The 23,984-nt window shown below is 41.7% G+C and overlaps 1 protein-coding gene and 1 pseudogene across 1 annotated transcript; one reads left to right on the forward strand and one right to left on the reverse strand.

Moving 5' to 3' along the window:
• Positions 1-13,101: 13,101 nt before the first annotated feature.
• On the forward strand, positions 13,102-15,593 carry LOC139782917 (uncharacterized; annotated as a pseudogene).
• Positions 15,594-15,657: 64 nt separating this feature from the next.
• LOC139782919 (uncharacterized) lies at positions 15,658-17,152 on the reverse strand. The gene is made up of 3 exons (XM_071722004.1): positions 17,022-17,152; positions 16,740-16,936; positions 15,658-16,652 (listed from the first exon to the last, which is right to left on the reverse strand). Exons 1-3 carry the CDS (start codon positions 17,150-17,152, stop codon positions 15,658-15,660), a joined length of 1,323 nt encoding a protein of 440 aa, XP_071578105.1.
• Positions 17,153-23,984: the final 6,832 nt, after the last annotated feature.

Genomic DNA, 23,984 nt, shown 5'->3' on the forward strand with positions numbered 1-23,984 from the left:
ATCACCTCGGGATCGACTATTTCCTCAAGGATGACTGTGGAACGGTGGAATATGTAACAAAAAAGGTTTATAGGAATCAGGTACGGGAATTTATATTGCGGGAAATAAACGGGAATGGCGTCGTGGGATTCTGCTGTCTCTACGAGGGAACGGAGTCCGACCAGATCGAAGTCGTAGGGACCGAGTGTAAAACAATTAGGAGGAAGAGGATTGGTGTATTGGCGGAAATGAGCTGAGGGGTTCAGAAAAAAATGGTGGAAAGGGAGCTTTCGAGTGGGCTCCTCGGAAACCGAGGAATATGAGGGGGACGGAGTTCTCGGAGACTCCAAGTCCTCGCCCAGACGGTCCTGGCTCCGCGGGGAAGGGAAATGCGGTACCTCTTCGATAAATTCCACGGTCGAGGTATCCGAGACCGCTGGAGAGGAAAGCTCCTCGCGAGCAACCGAGGAATACGATCTCTCGTATTCGGGACTTAGGTAGGAGGAAGGTGCAGGGGAGGGGGAATCGGGAAGTTCCCCGGGGCGAACCGGGGAATACGAAGGTTCCAGGAAAGGCGAGGAATCGGGGGTGTCAGGAATTACCCGATAAGAAAGAAGACGAGAGGGCGAATTAAGGGAAGGCGGCGACGGTGGTTCCTCCGGCTGAGCGGGTGGAGGTGGCGGAGTGGCGAGTCGCAGAGGACCGGCGTTCTCCCGTTCGTGTCGGAGTAATTCTAGTGTTATTTTTTTAAGTCTCCTTCGCGCCTGCTTGTTCCGACAATTCCGTCCGTGTTTCGCGGCGTTTTGGGACTTCACAAGGGTTTCAGCGGAACCGCGCGAATCCACTATAAGTTAGCGGGGGTTAATTATCGTAATTCGTTAATCGCGGGGAAGTCGACTCGGGTTTGAAGGATTTAATTTAAATGGAGAGGATCTGCTGACCTTGCCAGCAGTGAGTGAAAAAGAGATTACTCCGAGTCCGCCGATAAATCAGCTAACTCTAAGTAATAGAGAAAAAAGGAATATCCCGAGTCCGTCGAAAAATCAGCTAACTCGGAATAGTGAAGTACTCCAAGTCCGCCGACGAGTCGGCTAACCCGAGGTAATAGAAAAAAGGAGATTACTCCGAGTCCGCTGATAAATCACCCAACCCAGAAGTAATAGAAAAGGAGATTACTCCGAGTCCGCCGATAAAATAAGCTAACTTAGAAGTAATAGAAAAAGAGATTACTCCGAGTCCGCCGATAAATCAGCTAACTCGGGAGTAATAGGGATAAGAGATTACTCCGAGTCCGCCGATAAATCAGCTAACTCAGGAGTAATAGAGAAATCAAAAGGGGCTAGAGGATTTGAGGGAACGTGTAACCCGAGAGACTTTCCGAACACAAGAAGATAAAGGTAATAAAAAGAGGTGTATATACGACTTACTACTTGGTGAGTTTCGAAACGTTGGATTGGGTTCCTTCTCGTTGCGTTCGATCTAGCTGGATGCTTTGGGCCCGGTGGGTAGGCTCTCGTCGAGTTTAAGTCCGCGCACAGATTTTAACTTTAAACTCAAGATTTGAAGGTGATATTGTTCGTAGACGGAGGAGCTGAATTAAGAGAGTGAGTGCCGCAATGTCGGGGTTTATATAGAAAGATTTAAGGAATGGGAGGGGTGGATTTTGTTGTGGGATGCGTCTGGTTTTCGTTTCGAGGATATCTTATTGGCGGGATGTTTCTAACCCAAGAAGTAGGTTTTTGATTTTTCGCCTATTCTGGGGAACTAGAGACGGTTATCGATTTTTACGGCTGTTCATTGGTGAGTCTTCTTGTAAGGCCCCCACTGTCTTATTGGGGGTGCAACCCATCGCTTCTTCCAGTGACTCATTTTGTTTTTCGACTATCGCTGATTTCTCTTTTATTAGGGTTCCTTATTTATCTCGCGACCCTGTTTTTATGTTGACAGACGATGCATACCCTTCAATCTTAAATGCAAACAGAAATTTCCGCTACGTGTATTTACAGACACGTCTAAGGCTTTGTTTCTGTTTGTCGGAAACATCGTACGAGCAATTTCAGAAAGCTCACTCGATGCAATAAAGATCTTCATCAACCCTGTCTGGGATTAAGGCCCCTTTGCCGCGTCGCGTTGTGTCGCCGGGTTTATAGTTATGGGCCCGACAAAGTTGATGAAAATCTGGTCACGTATGCCCCGTCTGTCAGTAATTCGTCATCTGGAAGGTCGCTTTTAGTCGCTTAAGCAAATAGGTAGTTTGGTTATAAAAAAAAGAAATGTGCAAGGATCAAAGCTCACTCGCCGATCGATAACCGTCCGTGCTCAGTTTACTTATCCTAATCTTAAGGGCTATCTTAGGCGCATAGGAATTTCCGCGAAAAAGGGAAATCGTGGAGTTCGCAGGACGTAACAACCAAAAAAGGTATTAAAATTGTGAAACTTTAATTTGCTATTTCTTCTGAACCAACGCCGTCCCCCACTTTTTTCTTGCGTAGAATTACTCAGAAAGACCTCCCCTGTAACATATTTAAGTGACGATAAAATCGGTGAGGTGTAACCTTTTACGCAATTTTACTCATTTTTCTCCTCCAGTCGCTTCTTTACGTCAAATAATCGCAAAAATCGAGGTCTATTTATTATTATATTTCTAAATCTAAACGGTTAATAATTTCGGTTTTTTTTACTAGTATTCCTAAAGTGTCCTACTATATATCCGTTTTTCATCACTTTCTTAAGATTCGTCCTAATTTTTAAAATTTAAAATACGAGGTTATCGTATGCTTTGTGCATGCAATACATAGAAAAAATGCAATTTTTGATAGTGATTATCTCGCGCTTGGAACGGTCAATTACTTTTAATTTGTACAGACATGTAGATACCACATTTATTAACATATAGTAAAATTTTCAAATTTTTCTTATGAATTGCGATTTACAGACTAACTACCTTAATTATCCATATCATTAATTAGAATTTCTAACTACGAATTAATACTTGAATGAGCCATCGTTCAACACATCCGCGTGCCGCTACTGTTGAAATAGTATTCTTCATTGTTACTTCCTCTTTATCATCACTGAACATAGAGTAAATTTCTAGATTTTCGTTGAATCTATAAATATTTAGTAAATAATAACAATAAGTATAATAATAATAATTAATTAATAAATAATAAAGAATAATAAAAATAGTAAAAATTTATAGTAAAATAAGTATCAGTATAATCATAAAAATACAATAAGAAATAATAAATGTAATAAAAATATGTAATTATTGTTAGATGGATAAAGTACCCTAATTTATTGATTCCCTCAAAGCATTTTTTCAAATGTGGTTGAACACGAAGTGGTTCTTTAGTTTCAGAAAGAATCTCAAGCATGTCGTCATTGCTAAGAAAAAAGAAACGTGGAAAAAATAATCTTTTCTTCTCGAGGTAATTCAGCACACCTGCATTAATCTTTTCCATCAGTATATTTGCTTTTTGCATATTTTCCAACAGTCCTATCTATAAGAAACAGTTCGATTTATAATAGAGTGAATTTTGATATATAAAAAAATTCCTACATATATTGGAAAAGAAAATATATGATAGCAAACATTGGTACAAAATAATAAACTAACAAAAATGATTTTTTCTCCACCTAACCACATTTATTAATCAAGAGCAATCACAACAGTGTCTCGCGCCAAGTGTAAGTCTGCAACACGGGCTGCGAGATCAAAAGTGCCTGTTCGGGATGCGCAATGGTGTAAGAATTGCCAATCAATTTGAGTCGAACAATCTATTTCATAACAAAAAATAAATCGTAATTATATTTAATCCTTCAAAGAGTACATTGCTTGTATTTAAATTAAATTAAGGGCACCTAACGGCGCACGAGACTGAATCTCGCTCACAATAATAATCGCAGCTTCGCTGCTTGCTTGGCGGTGAGTCTTTGTCCGGGCAGGTCCTCGTCGAAGAAACAGGTGTTCGGGTCAAGCTTGGTCCCAGACGTCGATGAAGGTTTGTCAAGAGGCATTCTGCAGGCTCGGGAGAGCTACTGCGGCTCAGTTTGTGTGGCTAATTTTCGTCTGTCCCTCCATGGTTCCTTCCGTGGAGATGTCTGCGTGGTGACACTGCGAAGTGAGTGCGTCGCGGATCCCCGGGCACAAGATTTTCACTTGTCTTGGTAGAGACAGATCAATGGGTATATGAGCATCCACCTGATCGTTTGGCGAGTCGTCTGGTTGTCGTCTGATCTTCCTCGCTCTCTCCTGCCTCTTCTCCGGTTTCTGCCGTGGCGGAAACTTCAAGTGGGTGCTGCGCTTGTGCCTGTTACAGTAGAGCGGTCTCGCTCCTCCACTCTTGGAGGGCCGAAGCGGACGGTTCGCTCCAAAGGAGCTTCCTTTACTTTGCTCCACTTGGCTAAAAATTCTTATCCTCTCGACACCGAGCAGCGGATGTCTGATGGAGATTCGGTTACGTGTGTTCTCAATTGAGATAAACTCCCCGGGAAAAAAGAATTAGATCTGCCGAGATATGACCAGATCTGGTTCATCAGATCTGGTCAGATCTGCAAATTGTCTCTATCTGGTTAGATCTGAACAGATATAACCAGATCTGATCAGATATAATTTGATCTGCCAAGATATAATTATTTACCAAAAGTATCCAGATCTGCCCAGATATAATTAAAAATTATGAAGGGATATAAAATGCTATAAAATCATAAATATATTGATTCAATTCAAAAGTGTGCCACTTTATTATAAGCTTAGACTCCGATACAACTGATAATAATTGTACCGTACACTTGATTTATGTACCGTTCTTTATACCATCGTTTGTCATATTTTAAATACGAGAAACAGATCTCATCGAATGCCATCTATTGCATAATCCGACTTTTGCATGTATAACCAGTAAATAACTCTTATTAATTAAAGTAAAAAATGTAAAGTCTCTAATAATTCTTATTCGAGTTGGTAATTATTTATGCAAGTCTCCAAATAACTTCAACAAAAATTTTTAATGTAATCTAGCTATTAAATAATAATCAAATTGAAAATTTTTTTCACTTTTGTTTATCCATCATCTATAAGCTTACAATGTACGAAATAACTTATATTTCTGTGATTATCTTTTGTATTTTATTGTTACGTCCAACCCCAGGATTAGGGTAAGAAAAACTGTGAGGCAAAGGAAAGGCCAACCAGGGTGGTCGGGGTAAGGAAGGACGCAACTAAAAGCTTAAGAATATCGCTCGCAGGTACACGCTCTGAGGCGCGTGGCGCGAGCCCGAACGCACTTTCGATGGCTCAGGAAGGGTCAACGTCCGTAAGGACGGTAGGACGCCTTCCGTGAGCGGTGCGATCGTTGGTCCTCTTTCGAGTCAGGGAATTTAATCCCTTTAACTCAGGATCGGACCTCGTGTGATCTCGAGAGGATGATGGTACAGGGTTAGGTCTTATTTAAAATAAAAGGAACATTTAATTAAATCTTAAAACAAATTAACATTTATTACAAATAAATAGTACGTGTTGCTGACATAGAACTAACTGACATTTGTTACAATTAAATGATGTTTGTTACTGATTAAGATTACATGAATCTAACTGTGTGTGCGTGTGTGCGTGTGTGCGTGTGTGCGTGTGTGCGTGTGTGCGTGTGTGCGTGTGTGCGTGTGTGCGTGTGTGCGTGTGTGCGTGCGTGCGTGCGTGTGTGCGTGTGTGCGTGTGTGTGTGTGTGTGTGTGTGTGTGTGTGTGTGTGTGTGTGTGTGTGTGTGTGTGTGTGTGTGTGTGTGTGTGTGTGTGTGTGTGTGTGTGTGTGTGTGTGTGTGTGTGTGTGTGTGTGTGTGTGATGTATATATGTAATTATAATTTTATGGTATGAGGGTGTTAATTACTAATCGAGGGTAACTACTACGGGATCGTCTCCTTGGTCGGGAATGTCAACCGTGGATGCGGTCGGGGGGGTCGGGGACGAGGTTCAGGAAGAGGAGGGGGAATCGGGAGGTTCTAACAAAGAGGCTGGGCCGGGGTTGACGGGAACCACGCGATAAGGGGGGACCCGACAAACTGGGCGAGAAAGTGCGGGAACATGGCGAGATGGTAGGATGATAGGGCGAGGTGGGACGACGGGGCGATCCTCCTGTGAGGAACAGGGTTCTTCCAAAAAGGCTGGTAGAGGCGGTGGAGTGGCGCGACACGAGGGACCGGGGCTAATTTGTTGTTTTTCTAATTTCCTTCGCTCTTGGTGCTTCCGACGATCATGCTCGTGTTTTACGGCCCTTCGAGATTTTTTAAAGGGGAGACCGCGGGAATCCACTACAAGTTAATAGCTTGTTAATTGTTTTAAAACCGTTAACCGCGGGGAAGTCGACTCGGTTTGGAGGGATTAGAATTAAAAAGAGGGGATCTGGTGAGGTTCCCAGCAGCGAAAGGAAAGGAGATTACTCCGAGCCCGCCGATGTATCAGCTAACTCAGGAATAATACAGAAAAAGATTACTCCGAGCCCGCCGATGAATCAGCTAACTCAGGAATAATATAGAAAAAGATTACTCCGAGCCCGCCGATGAATCAGCTAACTCAGGAATAATATAAAAAGGGGATTACTCCGAGCCCGCGGATGAATCAGCTAACTCAGGAATAATATTAAAAAAAAAAGGATTACTCCGAGCCCGCCGATGAATCAGCTAACTCAGGAATAATATAAAAAGGGGATTACTCCGAGCCCGCCGATGAATCAGCTAACTCAGGAATAATATAAAAAAAAAAGGATTACTCCGAGCCCGCCGATGAATCAGCTAACTCGGGAATAATATATAAAAAAAAGAACCAAAAGGGGCTAGAGGATTTAAAGGATCATGTACCCGAGAGACTTTCCGAACACAAAAATTAAGGGGAAATAAGAAGAAGTGTGTATACGACTTACTACTTGGTGAATTTGGAGGGGGCCTCCTCGTCGATGAGCCTTGGTTGAGGGATGAGACGGAGTAGATCGTGTGCGGTTTGATGTCCGGCACTGACTTTACAATAAATGCTGAATCGTGACTCAAAACGGAGTAGATCACAATTATAATGCCGAGAAACCACGAGACTAAACTTGGGAGGCTTGAGGAGACTCGGAAGATTTTGAGGGGGAGTGCCGCAATGTCAGGGTTTATATAGGAAAATGTAAGGAATGGAAAGGGTGGATTTCATGTGGGGTGTGTCTGGTTTTCATTTTTGGGATTTTTGGTTGGTGGGATTCTTCTAATTCTGTTTAGAAAATTTCTTATTGGGCGAGATGTTTCTCGCCCAAGAGGTAAATTTTAAGTTTTTTACCTATCCTAGAGAGCTAGAGACGGTTATCGGTTTTCACGGCCGTTTATTGGTGAGTAAGGCCCCCACTGCCTTATTGGGGGTGCAACTCATCGCTTCTCCCAGTGTCGCATGACGCATTTGTTTTCGACTATCGCCGATTTTCCTTTTATTAGGGGTCCTTATTTATCTCGCGACCCTGTTCTTATGTTAGCAGACGATCCATACCTTTCGATCTTAAGTGCAAACAGAAACTTCCACCATGTGTATTTTAGAACACGTGTTAGGCTTTGTTTCTGTTTGTCGGAAACATCGTACGAGCAAACCTCGCTCGATGCAATAAAGATCTTTACCAATTTTATCTGCGACTAAGGCCCCTTTCGCGCGTCATGTCGCCGGGTGGGCCAGACAACTGATAGAATTCGTCTGGGAGGTCGTTTTTAGTTCCTCAAGCAAATAGGCAGTTTGATCGTAAAAAAAGGAATGTGAGGGGATCAAGGCTCACTCGCCGATCGATAACCGTCCGTGCTCAGTTTACTTATCTTAATCTTAAGGCCTATCCTAGGCGCATAAGAACTTCCGCGAAAAAGGTAAATCGTTTAGTTCGCAGGACGTAACATTATATATAAGGCAAATTGATGAAAATGCCTTTTTATAACAAATAACTAATACTTTTTGGTTTATGATACTTGTCTTCTGCAAATTATATCTTTATCATAATTTATTTTAATATAATTATATCAAAGATATTTAATTGAATATCTTTAATTTACTATGTATATAAATAAAATCATATTTATATATTCAAATATCACATTAGACGAATATCGATCATCAAACATTTAATTTATTATAGTTAAACATGGCCAGATATCGTCAAACCTGAACAGTTTTCGGTCAAACACAACCTCAGTTCGACTTATATCTAGACAGATATGGACAGATGTAATGTATTTTGGATCGCATTTTTGTATAGATATGATTATATCTAAACAGATACAGTCAGATCTAGACTGTTTCGATGTAATTCAATCACATATATAGTTCGATCTGAGCAGATATTGTCCAATTTGAGCAGATATGGTTCGATCCTAGCCGTCGAAAATCAGATTACACGCCATATATAGTTATATATGAACCGTCTTTTTTTTTTCGAGAATCGTGCACGAGGCGCAAGTCGGATCAAAAGGGGAGGTGAGGAGAGAAAGATGACGGGCCTCTCCAACTGGTCTCTCGCACGGTCCGACAATTATACTCAAAATAAAAGTTGGGCGCCAGACGCGTAGGCTCGCGTCCACGAATTCATTCCAAAATCGCGAAAACTCGGAAATAAACACGATAGCTTAGTCAGTCAGACGTGCGAGAGATCAGCCAGCTCGACCTAACAACGAAGGGCGGGGTTGATAATGGGCAGCGCAAAAATTCGGCGGGGCGGCGGTTAAACAACATTTAGATATTTCATAGTAATCAGTAACAATTTTTATTATAATTAAGAAACATAGTGAAATTATATGTCGAGCAAAACTTTAGTGAATTAAATGATTGAGTAGCGGAAATTAAATAACAATTTAAATTGAATAACTGAATACTAAAATTCGTAGAATTACATCAATAAATTAAGGTAAAATCGAAAAAACTCTGTATGAAATCACATATGTAATACAACTGAATCGAAATTGTTCTGACATAACGGAACAAAATACAATTAGATACTGACTCGAATTAACATCACTGTGCGAAAGTGCGCGGATACGCGATTGATAGCGCGAGAAGGACAAGCACGAGGAAGAGCAGTTCACAGAAAAGTCAAAACGAATAAGTACAATAAAATACGTATATTACAAAGTCTATATGTACAATATATACAGTGTTCGTTCTACTTTGTGCAACGGAATAAGCCGTGAGATAGCGCGCACAGAAGCGAGTACGGCGTGTAAGAAGCAGCGAAAGCGTGTTCGCGAAGCGAGATAGCGAAGTTCTTCGTATTCGTGCGAAAGCTAAGCGCGTGATTCTAGGCGGTGTACGAAATAAGCGGTTTAGTGTATACTTGCGGGTGAACTGCGAGCAAGAGCGGGTCTCCGACGAAGCAAGCTCTTTTATAAGGGAGCTTCTTCTCGGCAATCACCAATTAAGTTTAAGTGTTGTAGGTGACCTCAGGTCGAAGCGCGCGATTGGTGGCCAAAGGGCCCGACACGCATTGATTCGCACCTGACATGCGCGAGACACGTATTGTAACGAGCGATTGGCAATCGGCTGCCTACGTCATCGCAATGTGCCGTCTCGAGACGAAATATAGTTGACGGGCCGTTGACAATTGTTGTTGTTTGTCACGCCGAACATTGTTTATAACGTGGGTTTTTCTATCGCACAAGAACATAAAAACAGCGTTCGGAAAACGTCTAGAAAGTTATCGATTAGGAATGTTCTTGGAAAAACCCATGTTATAACGCAAACACAAGGAACTTACATATAGGAATAATCATTTTATTGAAACGATGAACTTATAATATAACGATGGTACACGCATTGTGCTTTTTCGTACGATAAAATCGATGCAATCTACGAATGTAATCGCGATCTCAAACAATCACAGAGAAAAACGTAAACGCGAATTACATATGAAGCAATAAGAGTACGAAGCACTGTCGAATAGAACTTAATACTAAACATGAGATATAATTAGATGAGAGAAATGCGACGTCACGCTTGGCGCGCAAGGACGCAATGGTCGAAATCGCGAAAGGGTTCTGTCGGGACGTCGCCACCGAGAGGAAATCCGGTCGATAGCCGGCTCGATAGCCGGGCGTAATCAAAAGTGTGTGACTATGCCGGAAGACGACAGGAAGTGATCGCAAGAATTCGCTCGATAGCGGAATCGATGACGCGCCCCACCCAGGGCTTGCGCGGGCCTTCGGCGCGATAGCGCGGGCCAATTAGGGACAGGTTCGCGGGTGCGCGACAGATCCCTGCACAGTGCTGTCGGCAGCAGATCCTGCGGGAGCGTCTTAAGGCCCCTCGCTTTCGCAGCGGCCTCTCGGAATTCTTAGGCAGCGGTCGAGACACGCTGATTCCTTCGTGATCCTCTCTTGCGGCCCGGGAATGTGGTGGCCAGCCTCCTCGGAATCCGGTCATTGCAGCGGAGGTTAGCCGGGGAAACTCGTTCTCTCCCGGCGCCGGGGCACTGCCGTAGCAAGCTCCGTCCGCTGTCGCACCACGCGCCGTGGGCGTGCTTTCTGCGCCCCTTCTTGTTCGGCTGCCCGCGAGCTCTGACACCAATCGCCTCTGTCGATCGATTCCTCGTCCCTGGTCCTCTCTGATTACGCCAAATTCCCGGATCTTCCGCATTCCGACGGGAACGTCCTGGTTTGGTCTCGGCGAGGTGCCAATTATAATACAACAAAAAAGAAAGGGATCAGAAATCGGAAACGCAACTTAATTAGGCCCCTGGAGATTTTGTAATCGCCTCCCTGGACCGTCCTCGGGCGCGAAACCCGCGCCTTGTGACGCTGCCACGATGCAGCGGAACTGCAACGTCACAGAACATATATGACCAGATCTGCGCAGACATGAGAAGTCATATCTGAGCATATCTGACGAGATAAAATTTGATCTGCTGAGATATAATTTGATCTGGTCAGATCTAATTCTTTTTTCCGGGTCACTAACTCAACGCCTAAGCGGAGTAGGAGTTCTACTGCAAGAAGCCGCCCTCTTGTCGCAAACTCGTTTCTTTTAAGCTGGCTAGCGTAAAATTACTAAGTGCGAGAAAGGGCAGTCGCCACGCGAAGTCACAGCAGGCCGGCGGCGCGGGTCGAACTATCGAGTGGTGCAGGATTCTGCAATGCCGCAACCGCGTATTCGAATCGCGCTGGGTTGCCGCGCCTGCAGGCGCCCTGCGGTCACATATGCTCGGTCTTGTACAGTGTCTCTATACCTCACGCATCGAGTTGAACGGAGGTACGTCATATCTAGAAACCGGTTAAGCGGATAAAATTTTTAATAGGCTCAATCGATTGCTTGGGCTCTTATTATATAATAAAAGTATCCTTATTTTTTTTTTACATTAAATATATTAAGGAAGATTTTTTAATATATATAATCGGATAATTTGGATTTAAGAAACGTCATCAATGTTGTTGTCATCGTCGTTATTCCTTTATAAATCGACATTTTATCCTGTGTATTTCCCATATTTTGCATTTTGTTTAATAAATTTAACACAAGATTGTTAAATATTAAACCGTGTTGATTTAACAATCTTTCTTCTTTGGCTTTTTACGTAAAACTGAGAAGGAAGGAAGTATCGGAGGACTTTTGTCTCCGAATTCCTTTAAACGTTTAGCCTCTTCTCGGCGATAAATTACAGCTTCTTTACGTTGTTTGTTCATCGCATCCGCTGCTATCGCACATCGTTTTCCCTTGAAATGTCTTTTTGTGCTATGTCTCGTGAAACATATACTTTTTGTTACATACTTAAAAATAATATTTGTATTTTCGCTTGGCATTCTGAGCCTTTGATAATTGCTGCACATTCGATACAATTATCTCGAAAAATTACCGCGCTTTATTATTGAGGTGGACATTGTGCTCTTTAAATGTAAAAACTGCACAATCAAGTTTATGTTGTTGCCACAGTTTCTCCGCAACAACATCAGTCCAGCCGGATTGCATAACCCAATAAACGCGCAATTATACATCTTTTTTGCGGGTCTGTCTTTTATTGTCTGTCATTTTTCTGCAGATACAACTGTTGCAGTAGTTGCCCGGGAAAAAAATATTAGATCTGCCGAGATATGACCAGATCTGGTTTATCGGATCTGGCCAGATATAATTGGAGCTGCAAATTGTCTCTATCTGGCCAGATCTGAACAGATATAATCTGCAGATCTGAACAGATATAATTTGATCTGCCGAGATATAATTATTTACCGAATGTATCCAGATCTGCTCAGATATAATTAAAAATTATGAAGGAATGTAAAATGCTATAAAACCATAAATATATCGATTTAATTAAAAATTGTGTGCTATTTTATTATAAACGTGGACTCCCCGATACAACGATATAAGTTGTGCCGTACACTTGATTTATAGTCCGTTTTTATACCATCGTTTGTCATATTTTAAATACAAGAAACGGATCTCATCGAATGCCATCTATCGGATGATCCGACATTTGTATGTATAACCAGTAAATAATTCTTATTAATTAAAGTAAAAAAATGTAAAGTCTCTAATAATTCTTATTCGAGTTGGTAATTATTTATGCAAGTCTCCAAATAACTTCAACAAAAATTTTTAATGTAATCTAGCTATTAAATAATAATCAAATTGAGAATTTTTTTCACTTTTGTTTATCCATCATCTATAAGCTTACAATGTACGAAATAACTTATATTTCTGTGATTATCTTTTGTATTTTATATATAAGGCAAATTTATGAAAATGCCTTTTTATAACAAATAACTAATATTCTTTGTTTATGATACTTGTCTTCTGCAAATTATATCTATATCATAATTTATTTTAATATAATGTTGTGAAACGGAAGTCAACGTTCCCTAGTTGCAACATCGAGCTGTCAGCGCAAGCACCGATAATTGGGTTTTTGAACTTAATTTTTTTTTTAATATTTAGAAAGTTTATATGCATGTTTTATAGAAAAAAAGTGCTTCTTTTTTTCGTAATATTAACGGAGATATAGATTTTATAAAATATTACTTCAAACTCATAGCCGATGACGCGCCGATCACGCCCGAAGTTACCCGAGCGGTCTGTGACGTCACAATGTTATATGCCGTATACGATATCTGTTGAGATTTTGAGTTTTTAATAGAAATGGCAACAATAAAAACGTATAGAACATGTTTCGTCCCTCTCTGTGGTAGTACAACAAAAAGTACACCAAATAAAGTGTTCGCGACAGTGCCACAAGACGTGAAACTTCGTAAAAAATGGTTTAATGCCGTTCGGAAAGACAACCTAAAACAAGTAGAAACTTGCACATTGCTTCCTCATAGTTCTTAAGTGTGCAAGTAAAAACTTGCACATTGCTTCCTTATAGTTTTTAAATGTGCAAGTAGAAACCTGCATATTGCTTTAGTTTTTAAGTGGGCAAGTAGAAACCTGCATATTGCTTTAGTTTTTAAGTGGGCAAGTAGAAACCTGCATATTGCTTCAATTTTTAAGTGAGCAAGTAAAAACTTGCACATTACTTCCTCACAATTTTTAAGTATGCAAATTATTTTTAAGTGTGCAAGTAGAAACCTGCACATTACTTCCTTATAGTTTTTAAGTGTGCAAGTAGAAACCTGCACATTACTTCCTTATAGTTTTTAAGTGTGCAAGTAGAAATCTTCGCTCACAAAGCTTCCTCTATGAGAGAGAGAGAGAGAAAGAGAGAGAGAGAGAGAGAGTAGATGCGTGTACAAATACACACACACACACACACACACACACACACACACACACACACACACACACACACACACACACACACACACACATACTTCCGGACATTTTCTACTAATATGATTTCTCGACATTTTAAAACATTCTAAACCTATTTCCTTTAAAATCTCGAAAAAAATTTTTTACCATCACAAAGCTTCCTCTATGAGGAAGCAAAACAGCAAATCGAACTTCTTTTGCTGTGAAGACCATTTCAAAGTAAGTTTTTGCCTAAGTATACGTATGTTAAATTGTTAAATTATTATTTTTTTGATAGAATTTCATCTATTAATAACTTAATCTAATTTCGTAACTGCATCAAAAATGTTTTATATTTATAGCTGCGAGAGGATATGGAAAATTATCAGTATGACATGATGATGGGAGGTCCAGTAAAAATTAGAAAAAACGTTATTCCACATAAATTCGAATGCCAGCCCGACCGTAAACGTAGAACATGCTCAACTCCACGTATAGTAGCAGAAAAACGACAAAGACGAGCGGAAATAAACGAGATCCTTACAGAAGCATTCGAGTCTTCTTCGACAAATTCTGCAGATGCATCGGAATAGAATATAACTGCTGCCCTAAATAAGCCTGCGATAAATGAACTCGGTCTCAAATCTCGAGCTGAACAAACTTTCACTGTGTGTGAAATACAAGAAGTTGCGGATACAAGAAGAGACGTCGGAATACAGACTTCCATGATGCAGCACAGTGTTGGCGTACAGATCAAGATCCGACCACATTATCGTAGCGTTTATACAACGTGCAACATTCCAGTATCGACTGTCAATGAATGTTCTTCCCCGATTAAATTACCCATTTGTACGAATGTTGCAACTTCTCCGACAAAACCTATTATTTCTAAGATGTCCTATGCAAATGACACCATATCGACAAGCACTACAACTACGTCGATAGATATAAGTAGTTCTCATGATTATTATGTGTTTAGCGACCAAACGAGTCTCGATGATCCTAGTAGCCCAAATAAATATAAACGTGACATATTAAATGTAACAAACTATTTTATAAGTACCAACATGAAAGCGTACGGATTTCGAACGAATGGAAATCACTGTTGCATCTTTTGAGCACAAAAGGTAATGTAAGTATCCAAAATATACAGTTATGTTTAATGAAGATCAGAAGACAAGATACGTTAGAACGACTGGCTGAACAATTTTGTATGAGTCCTAGTAATGCAAGTATAGTTTTCAACAAAACTGTTCCAATACTCATTGTCAGTCACTTACTAAAAACTTTGATTTTCTTCCCAAATCCTAACTTAGTTAAAAAAAACTTTGCCTATTCCTTTTCGGAGCTCATACAGTCATGTCCAGTTCATAGTAGATGCTCTGGAAATACAAATCGAAAAACCGAGTGATCCCGTAAATCAAGCCTTGACTTGGTCTGAATATAAAAAGTGTAACACGATAAAGTATTTGATATCTTGTGGACCGGATGGCTTTATCAATTTCATTTCTACTGGATATGGAGATAGAATATCAGATGTATTATTGTTTGAGAAGTGTGGTATACTAGATCAGCTTCCTGAAAAATGTGCTGTTATGGCGGACCGAGGTTTTAAAAATATCAAATCTTTATTAGCAGAAAAACATTGCGAGTTAATAAAACCACCAAGCGTATCGTCTACACCTACACATAAACCTACGAAATCTGAGGTTTTGGAAACCAAGCGCATTGCTAGCTTACGGATCCACGTAGAACGTGTCATTGGGAGATTGCGTGAATTCGATTTTCTAAAGCCACATGCTGTTATAAATCATAGTATGTTATCTTACACTGATGACATTATCGTGATTGCCTCGGCGTTGATAAATTTACACTCACCAATAATAAAAAAAATAGTATGACAAGTGGGTAATAATTCTGAATATATTATATATTTTGTTACATATAGTTTTATACATTGACACCTTACTTCTGTACAGAAGATAATAACAATGGAAATATATTTCTTTCCCAAAACAGCATTGCCTTTTTAACTAAATCCTGTGCTACTGCTATATCGTATGCAAGCCACTGCATGTGCACTTTTTTTGTACTTTCAAAAGCCGAATCAGCCACACAAAATAATCCTCTTTTCTTTCCTGTAGCTAACATTTGTAATTGCATTTGTGCTACGCACTTAGGATTGATAATTTTATCTTTCGACAAGAATCTTTCCAACGCTTTTTTATTCAAAGGACATTTTATTTCTACAATGTATTTGTTGGTCATACCATCAGGTGCACCAAGAGCTGGATAATTTGGTGATAGATACAGTCCAGCACTCTTAATTCGTGTATCTAGTTCGCGCTCTACTTCTATCAGCACCAGTTTTTCCAAGTCCTTTCCTCGTAACATTGCACTTGTTTCATGCACCTTACTCGCCCCTGTTACCTGTTTAACAAACGACCCACTATCTGTTGTACAATGTGCTGCTTCGTACAGCTTAGAAGCTGTAATCCTCCCGTATCGGAGTTCGTACCACAGTGGGCAATCACTCTGGTTTCGTGTCAATTGTTCAGCTTCGCATAAGACTTGAGTCATCTCAGAACTGGCAAAAGTAAGAAAATCTCCTGACATCAAACCTGCATTTAAGTGAAATTTTAAAAGGAGTTTGTGCAACGATAAATCATTTGTTTTCAGACATTTCAAGTCAACCTCTAGTCGTGAAATTTGACAGTCAATTTGTTTACTTTCTGCCAGTTCTAGAACGTCGTGTAAGAAAGTGCTATTATCGGGAATGGATGTTTTTTTTAGTCTATGTACTTTCTGAATGCCTAAATCTTTGACTTCGACATATTTGAGTGCCGTTCCTACACCTGACAAACGAGATTTTTTCCAATACCATGCTATTTCTGTAGGCGCAGGGTCTTCGCTCCTTCGATGTACCCACATGAGAACTGCTGAAGCATGTTTACATCCACCTGTAGTGTAAGACAAATTTTAAGGAACGCATGGCAATGAGAACAGGTAAAAACGCATCACTTTTTACTGCATATATTCATAGATACCTGTTGCTGCTGCGCAATCATGATACTGAACGTCTATAATTTTCTCTGTTGCTTCATTAATGATTAATGTTGTTGAATATGCTTTGCTCCGAACCTTATGTTCAGGACATACTCGACATTTCACAATGCAGAGGTCTCCTTCATGTTTTACTTGGACATAACCTACAGCTGCATCTCCGTAGCTCTCACGACAGTTCCTTTAAATAATTTACGATAAAAATCTCGTAGTAATGTTATTTGTTAATGAGCAGTTACACATTGAAACGTAATTATTTTACTTACAATGAAGCTTTGGCACAACGTATTTCTGGAGCATTGAAACGATCATTATCTTTAAGAAATTCTAACACCGCAAACATGTTAATTTGCGGCAAATTATTGCTATTTGCTTTCACGAAGCCTTGTTCACACATTCTGCGTCGAAATTCGGCTAAATAATCGAATTTATTATAAGTCGTTTCGGAGAGCTTATTTTATACACATCGTATCCAGTCTTCGCGGCGTGACCATGTAACATCGTGACGTCACGAGCCCGTATGCCAATCGCGTGGCGTTTCATAATCACGTGATAAAACTTGAATTTTTACGTCGATAAAATTATTAATAATAATTTACAGGTTTACACAAAAAATTTTTTTTATATTTTTGTGCTTTGGTGTTATTAATACACGTTTACATATAAAAAAGTATATATATAATTTTTTTTCAACAACCCAATAGCCACATACACCTGAGAGGGCATTCCAGACAATTGCCAAATACACCCGAGCTGGCATTCCAGACACCACCGGGTCACTACTGACCCAATCGCGGAAGAAAAAGCGCTGACAGCTGAGTCGGCAACGCGGAAACGAGCCTAGGCATGATAAAAGCCCGCCCTTCCGAGAAGCGGCGAGCAGTCTACGACCAACGCGCGGGTTACGTGTCGGCGTATTTTTATCAGTGTAACTAAGTAAAAGTAAAACAAAGGTGTACTGAAATATCTTTATTAAAAACCGCCACAGGCATAATCTATAAAAGGTTAGTGTCATTTCCCCGTCCCGGAGAATCCTCGATACCCTGTGACGGCCCCCGAACCTCCATTCGCGGCGCGGCACGACAAAACTGGTGGCAGCGGTGGGATCTCCGACAACCGGGCGAAAGGACAGCCAACTCCAGAGGTTCACGCCTGCAAAAGGAGCGGATCATCAAAAGGCAGTAAAAGCATCCCCGAAAGGAACAGCCAGCCAGATCCAGAGCGAGAGAAGCCATGGTAGCAGCCGCCGAGTGTTATCAGCGACACCGGAGAAGGCCCCGACCTACCGCACGGACTCGCCAGCCCGAGCAGCGAAGCAGCGTGGCAACGAAGCAGCGAGGCAGCGAAGCAGCCCAGCGGGTCAGCGCAGCAGCGGACGACTACTCAGCGGAAAGCGGACACCATGCGCAGCGCGGCGATACTGTAAGTCCGTTTTAATTATACTCGCGAGCGCAGAAAGAAAACGGATCGCCAACGCCGAACATAAAATTCGCGAGTGCCGAACTTACAAGCGCAAGCGCCGATAGATGTCGGACGAATTACCCCGACATCCCCCCATCAGCAACATAGCCGCCAAACCCCCGTTCGCGCCGCGAGACACCCGGAAGGCGACGCATTAGACCTCGTGCGACGAAATTTAGACTCGCGATTCTCAGACGACGACAGGCCGGTGCTAGAACTGCACCCTAACGTCGTGATAGAACGCGAATTTGCTTTCGACGAAATAGACGAAAGTGTAGCGGGCGAAAATAACGATAATAATCGCGGTAACGGCGACGATAGACTGACCCCGACACAAACAGACGCAAATTCAGACGTCTCAGACCGTACGCCAAGCAGAGTCTCTCACCGAAGGGACTTCTCTCTCACGTTATACGACAGCAGCGTATTCGATCCCGAAGGAGACTCCGCGGACGAAAATATGAGCCAGCAAGGAAGAGCGGCTCAGGCAAATACGCCCCGCGACGAAACTCAGGAACAGCCGGTGATTCCCGAGCAGGTCGACGCCGAGATAACGAGACTCAGGTCCTCTATAAACAGACGACCGCCCGCGACTAACCGAAACCGAGCCCCAGAGCCGCCTAGAGCATACCAAGGCGCACAAGACGCCGCGTTAGACGAAATTCTACGCGCGATTCGCGACATGCAGGAGCGCATAAGCCGAGTAGAAATCGCGATGTACGATCACTCCGAGGAAAGGGTCCGCCGCGTACGCAGCCACGGCCCCTTAGACGTCACATACGGGCGAACGCATAGCGACGTCCGTAATCAACCGGGACACCACATCGGGTTCCTTATCTTAAAGGAAGCCCGAAATATGATACCCGAAATAAACGGAGAGTCCCGAGAGCGCGTCCGCGAATTTCTAAGCGCGAGTACCTACGCAATGAAAAACATTCAGCCCGCGGACGAATCGATGCTCTTAGAGGCCATTTTATGCACAAAATTTAAAGGAAAGGCCATGACAGACTTTGACACGCGAGATATTCGTGATTTTGAGCAGCTAAAGCGCGAGCTCGAAACGGAATATCTGGGAAAGCGCGGCATGACTCATCTGCAATTGGAATTTAACTCCCTGAAACAAAAACCGGGAGAAAGCGCGCAGGAATTCGGGCGACGCGTCGAAAAGTTAATGCGAGAATTGTACGAGGCCATGGAGGAAGGCCAAGGGCACTCGCAAGAACAGCAGAAAGCGATTCTCGACAGCGTTAAGATGCAAGCCCTACATAACTTTCAAATAGAGTTGCACGACGATATCAAGATGCTAGTCCGAGCGCAAAGATATCAAATTGCCTACAGGAGGCAATAACCGGTGCCAGCGCGGAGGAAAAGGTGAGAGGCCCCTCCCCGCGGAGCGGACAGCCGATAAACAAACATAAATTCAATACGGAAAACGCGCGATATTCACAGAACGCAGCAATACAGTGCCACAAATGTGGAGAAACCGGCCATTATGGGCGAGATTGCCGTACGAGCCGACATGCGAATAGATTCTCGTTGCCGAAAGCGGACAAGCCCGGTGGAATAAATACGATCGAGTGCACCTATTGCAAAGGGACCGGGCATAAGCGAGAAGAGTGTTGGTCGCTGAATGGACGACCCAACACGGAACGATCAAGCCGATCGAAAACGGACGCCCCCAAAAAGGCGCCAGTAAACGGTTTAAAGGTAAGAAAAAAGAAATCGCGAGAAACGAGCGTTGAATCTTCCTCCAGCAGCGGCAGCGAAGAAGACGAGAGACCCAGGAAGAATAAGGCACGAGCCGCCGAGGAGTATCAAGTGTCGCAGATAACGGGAAAGCATAACATACACACTTTAAACCTGATAACACTGCCGATTCAAGAGGCTAAGAAAGGCAAAACGAATTTTTTATTAGACTCAGGAGCGATCCTGACGCTAATAAAAGTAGGAAATTTAAAAGGCGATACTATGGTGCGAGAAAAACGCCTGAAATTGACCGGAGTGACGGGACACAAGATCCACACTCTCGGAAAGATAAAAGCAACCGTAGACCTCGGAAACCAGAAAATACGCCATACTGTGTACGTGGTAGAAGATGATTTCCCGACCGATTATGAGGGAATACTGGGGAATGATTTCCTCACAAAGCGCAAGGCCGTTATCTCACACGCCACAAAGCAGATACACATCGAAAAAGTTACATTTAAACTCCGAACATATAAGAAGGTAGATTTACCACCCCGCAACAGAGTAGGTATCGTAAAAGGTAAAGAACCTACACCAAGAGTATTCATCGGACACTGTTTGATGGAGCCGACAGATGTTGAATGCCCAATAAGCATGTCAAACGGCGTGGAAAAATCAGTAGGGACTCCCACACCGCGTGTAACTCTAAAAGAGAAGCCGGTAAGTGACACAACTGACGTACTCACGTTACACGCGACCGAAAAACACGAATCTATTTCAGCGCGACGCGAAAGATTACGCGAGCAATTACAGACCGACCATTTGAGCGCGGTGACGAACGCATAAGATTTCGCCACCGGAGCCGTACGTACTCAGAGGCCAGTAGGCTAAGTTTGACCGAACATCTACGCCAGCAGAAAATGAAGCAAGGCGAAACAGCAGTTCGATAAGAAAATAAACAAAGAGACATTTAAGGTAGGCGATAACGTGTTACTGCATGACAAGACAGTACGACGCGGACGAGCGAAAAAGCTCGAGTCTCAATGGATCGGACCATACGTGATCCTTGAGAAACATAGCAACGTAAACTACACCATTAAAATAAAACGAAATACGATACGCGTGCATGTAAATCGGTTAAAAGCATTTATCAAGGAGTAAAGCAAAATATATATATTAATAAGTAAACAAAAAAAGGTCCTATCTTAAACGCGAATATTGCAGGATAATCATCGTCATCGTACACCTCGCAGAGAAAGCGAGATCGGAACCTGTACCACCGTACGAGGTAACATCGTTTAGCGACAAACCTGGAATCTACTTCGAGAAGATCGGAACCATGCAACTAAAGGAGGCAACATGGAAACTAGCTATCAGAATTGATGTCGCGGCATTCCAAGTGAGATATCACTTACTCCAAAATTACCTCGAACAGATCAAAGGGCTGACTATGCAATAACGCAGATGACAATAACCGAGACGCATGTAACAACATCCTCCGCATGTAAGCAAAAACGATCTAGACAAATGTACGCATTCTGACACGACATTTGTATGCGATGTAAACTACCCCGTGTATTTTGTAACAGCGCACGCACCATGCGATGTGCAGATCTATATAAGAGCACAAAGAGATAGTTGCGAGCGACGTCACATTCTCTCGAACGTGACGTTTTAGATAACTCTAGCGGAACCGCAGACATGGCTGTTTTCTACCCCGTATAAACAACAAGTAACCATACAATGCAATGATCAGACTGAAAATAAAATCGAAATACATAGAACAGGAAAAATTAAGCTAAATGAAAACTGTAGACTGACTACGACGGACTTAACACTACAAACAAAAAAACGAGAATACATCAAATACGTACAAATGCATTTACCACAGTTTAACTTAACCTTCAAAACAATAACTAAAAATATTGGAAATAACGAAAAACCAGGAACAGAACTACGATTGGATTAATGATCCCGCGGAGCTAACGAAATTGAGCTTGAACCTAGAAGAAATAAACGACGAACTAGAAAACAACCAAGTCAGCCTCCTATCTAACAAATATGTAATATATCCCGTGGGCTCCGTGTCCATAGGTGTAATTATAATAGGGATCGTACTTACGATCATATGGCTAGTAAGAAGGAAAACGAATAAGGAAACGCGACGCGATTTTCGCATGCAACTGGGAAAATAGATTATAAAAGAATGTGACCTCTATGGAAAAAGAAAAGAATACCCTGTATAAAACAAATGTTAACGAAAAACCTCATACCTCAGTTTTTCTTTTTCCATGGGGGAAGGGATGTTGTGAAACGGAAGTCAACGTTCCCTAGTTGCAACATCGAGCTGTCAGCGCAAGCACCGATAATTGCCACATACACCTGAGAGGGCATTCCAGACAATTGCCAAATACACCCGAGCTGGCATTCCAGACACCACCAGGTCACTACTGACCCAATCGCGGAAGCAAAAGCGCTGACAGCTGAGTCGGCAACGTGGAAACGAGCCTAGGCATGATAAAAGCCCGCCCTTCCGAGAAGCGGCGGGCAGTCTACGACCAACGCGCAGGTTACGTGTCGACCGCGTATTTTCATCAGTGTAACTAATTGTAAGTAAAAGTAAAACAAAGGTGTACTGAAATATTTTTATTAAACACCGCCACGGGCATAATCTATAAAGGGTTAGTGTCATTTCCCCGTCCCGGAGGATCCTCGATACCCTGTGCCGGCCCCCGAACCTCCATTCGCGGCGCGGCACGACAATAATTATATCAGAGATATTTAATTGAATATCTTTAATTTGCTATGTATATAAATAAAATCATATTTATATATTCAAATATCACATTAGTCGAATATCGATCATCGAACATTTAATTTATTATAGTTAAACATGGCCAGATATCGTCAGACCTGAACAGTTTTCGGTCAAACACAATCACTCACAATCAGTTCGACTTATATCTGGACAGATGTAATGTATTTTGGATCGCATTTTAGTATAGACTAGCTTGATACACCCGTGCTTCGCTACGGTACCCGTGAAACACGTTTTACCACTTTTCATCCCGTTAGGGGTCGAATTTCTAAAAATCCCTTCTTAGTGGGTGCTTACGTCATGAGAGGAATACACTACCCGAATTTCATGTTCCTAGGTTCAGGGTTTCGGGCTGGGCGTTGATGAGTCAGTCAGTCAGTCAGTCAGGACATTTGTCTTTATATATATAGATATGGTTATATCTAAACAGATACAGTCAGATCTAGACTGTTTCGATGAAATTCAATCACAGATACGGTTCGATCTGAGCAGATATGGTCCAATTTGAGCAGATATGGTTCGATCTGAGCCGTCGAAAATCAGATTACACGCCATATATAGTTATATATAGTTATATATGAACATATATGACCAGATCTGCGCAGACATGAGAAGTCATATCTGAGCATATCTGATCCGATAAAATTTGATCTGCTGAGGTATAATTTGATCTGGTCGGATCTAATCCTTTTTTCCCGGGTGTAGATGGCGCCAAGTAGCGTAAAGGAGCGCGGGCCTTTACTCAGCAGAATCAGAGATACATCGATACATAACAGTTCATCCTAATTATATTGATATACATATATATATATATATATATATATATATATATATATTTGTATATATATATATATATAATATATATACAATATATATATATATATATATATATATATATATATATATATATATATTTGTATATCAATATAATTAGGATGAACTGTTATGTATATGTATATATATATATATATATATATATATATAAAGTATTTGATGGCGTATAATATCATACCTGCATCCACGTAACATGGCGCAGTCGTAGAGAAGAAATGGAGAGTGGATGGCAGTTTGAAAACCGAACAAGAAGTGATCGTTGAGATTCGAGGTTAGAAGAAAGTCACGGAAGGCTCACTGAAGATAGGCACAGCTTGAGTAAAAAGTTTAATATTAGACCAGGATGGAGGCAAAAATCCCATCACCACTGACTTCAGCGGTAATATTACAGAAAATTACAGAAGGTTTAAACAGCGAGTCAATATTTTTA

The sequence above is a fragment of the Temnothorax nylanderi genome, unplaced genomic scaffold (genome assembly GCF_030848795.1).
Source record: "Temnothorax nylanderi isolate EJ_2023f unplaced genomic scaffold, tnyl_v1.0 TNYL_tig0451_pilon, whole genome shotgun sequence".
In the NCBI taxonomy this organism is placed as follows: Eukaryota; Metazoa; Arthropoda; class Insecta; order Hymenoptera; family Formicidae; genus Temnothorax; species Temnothorax nylanderi.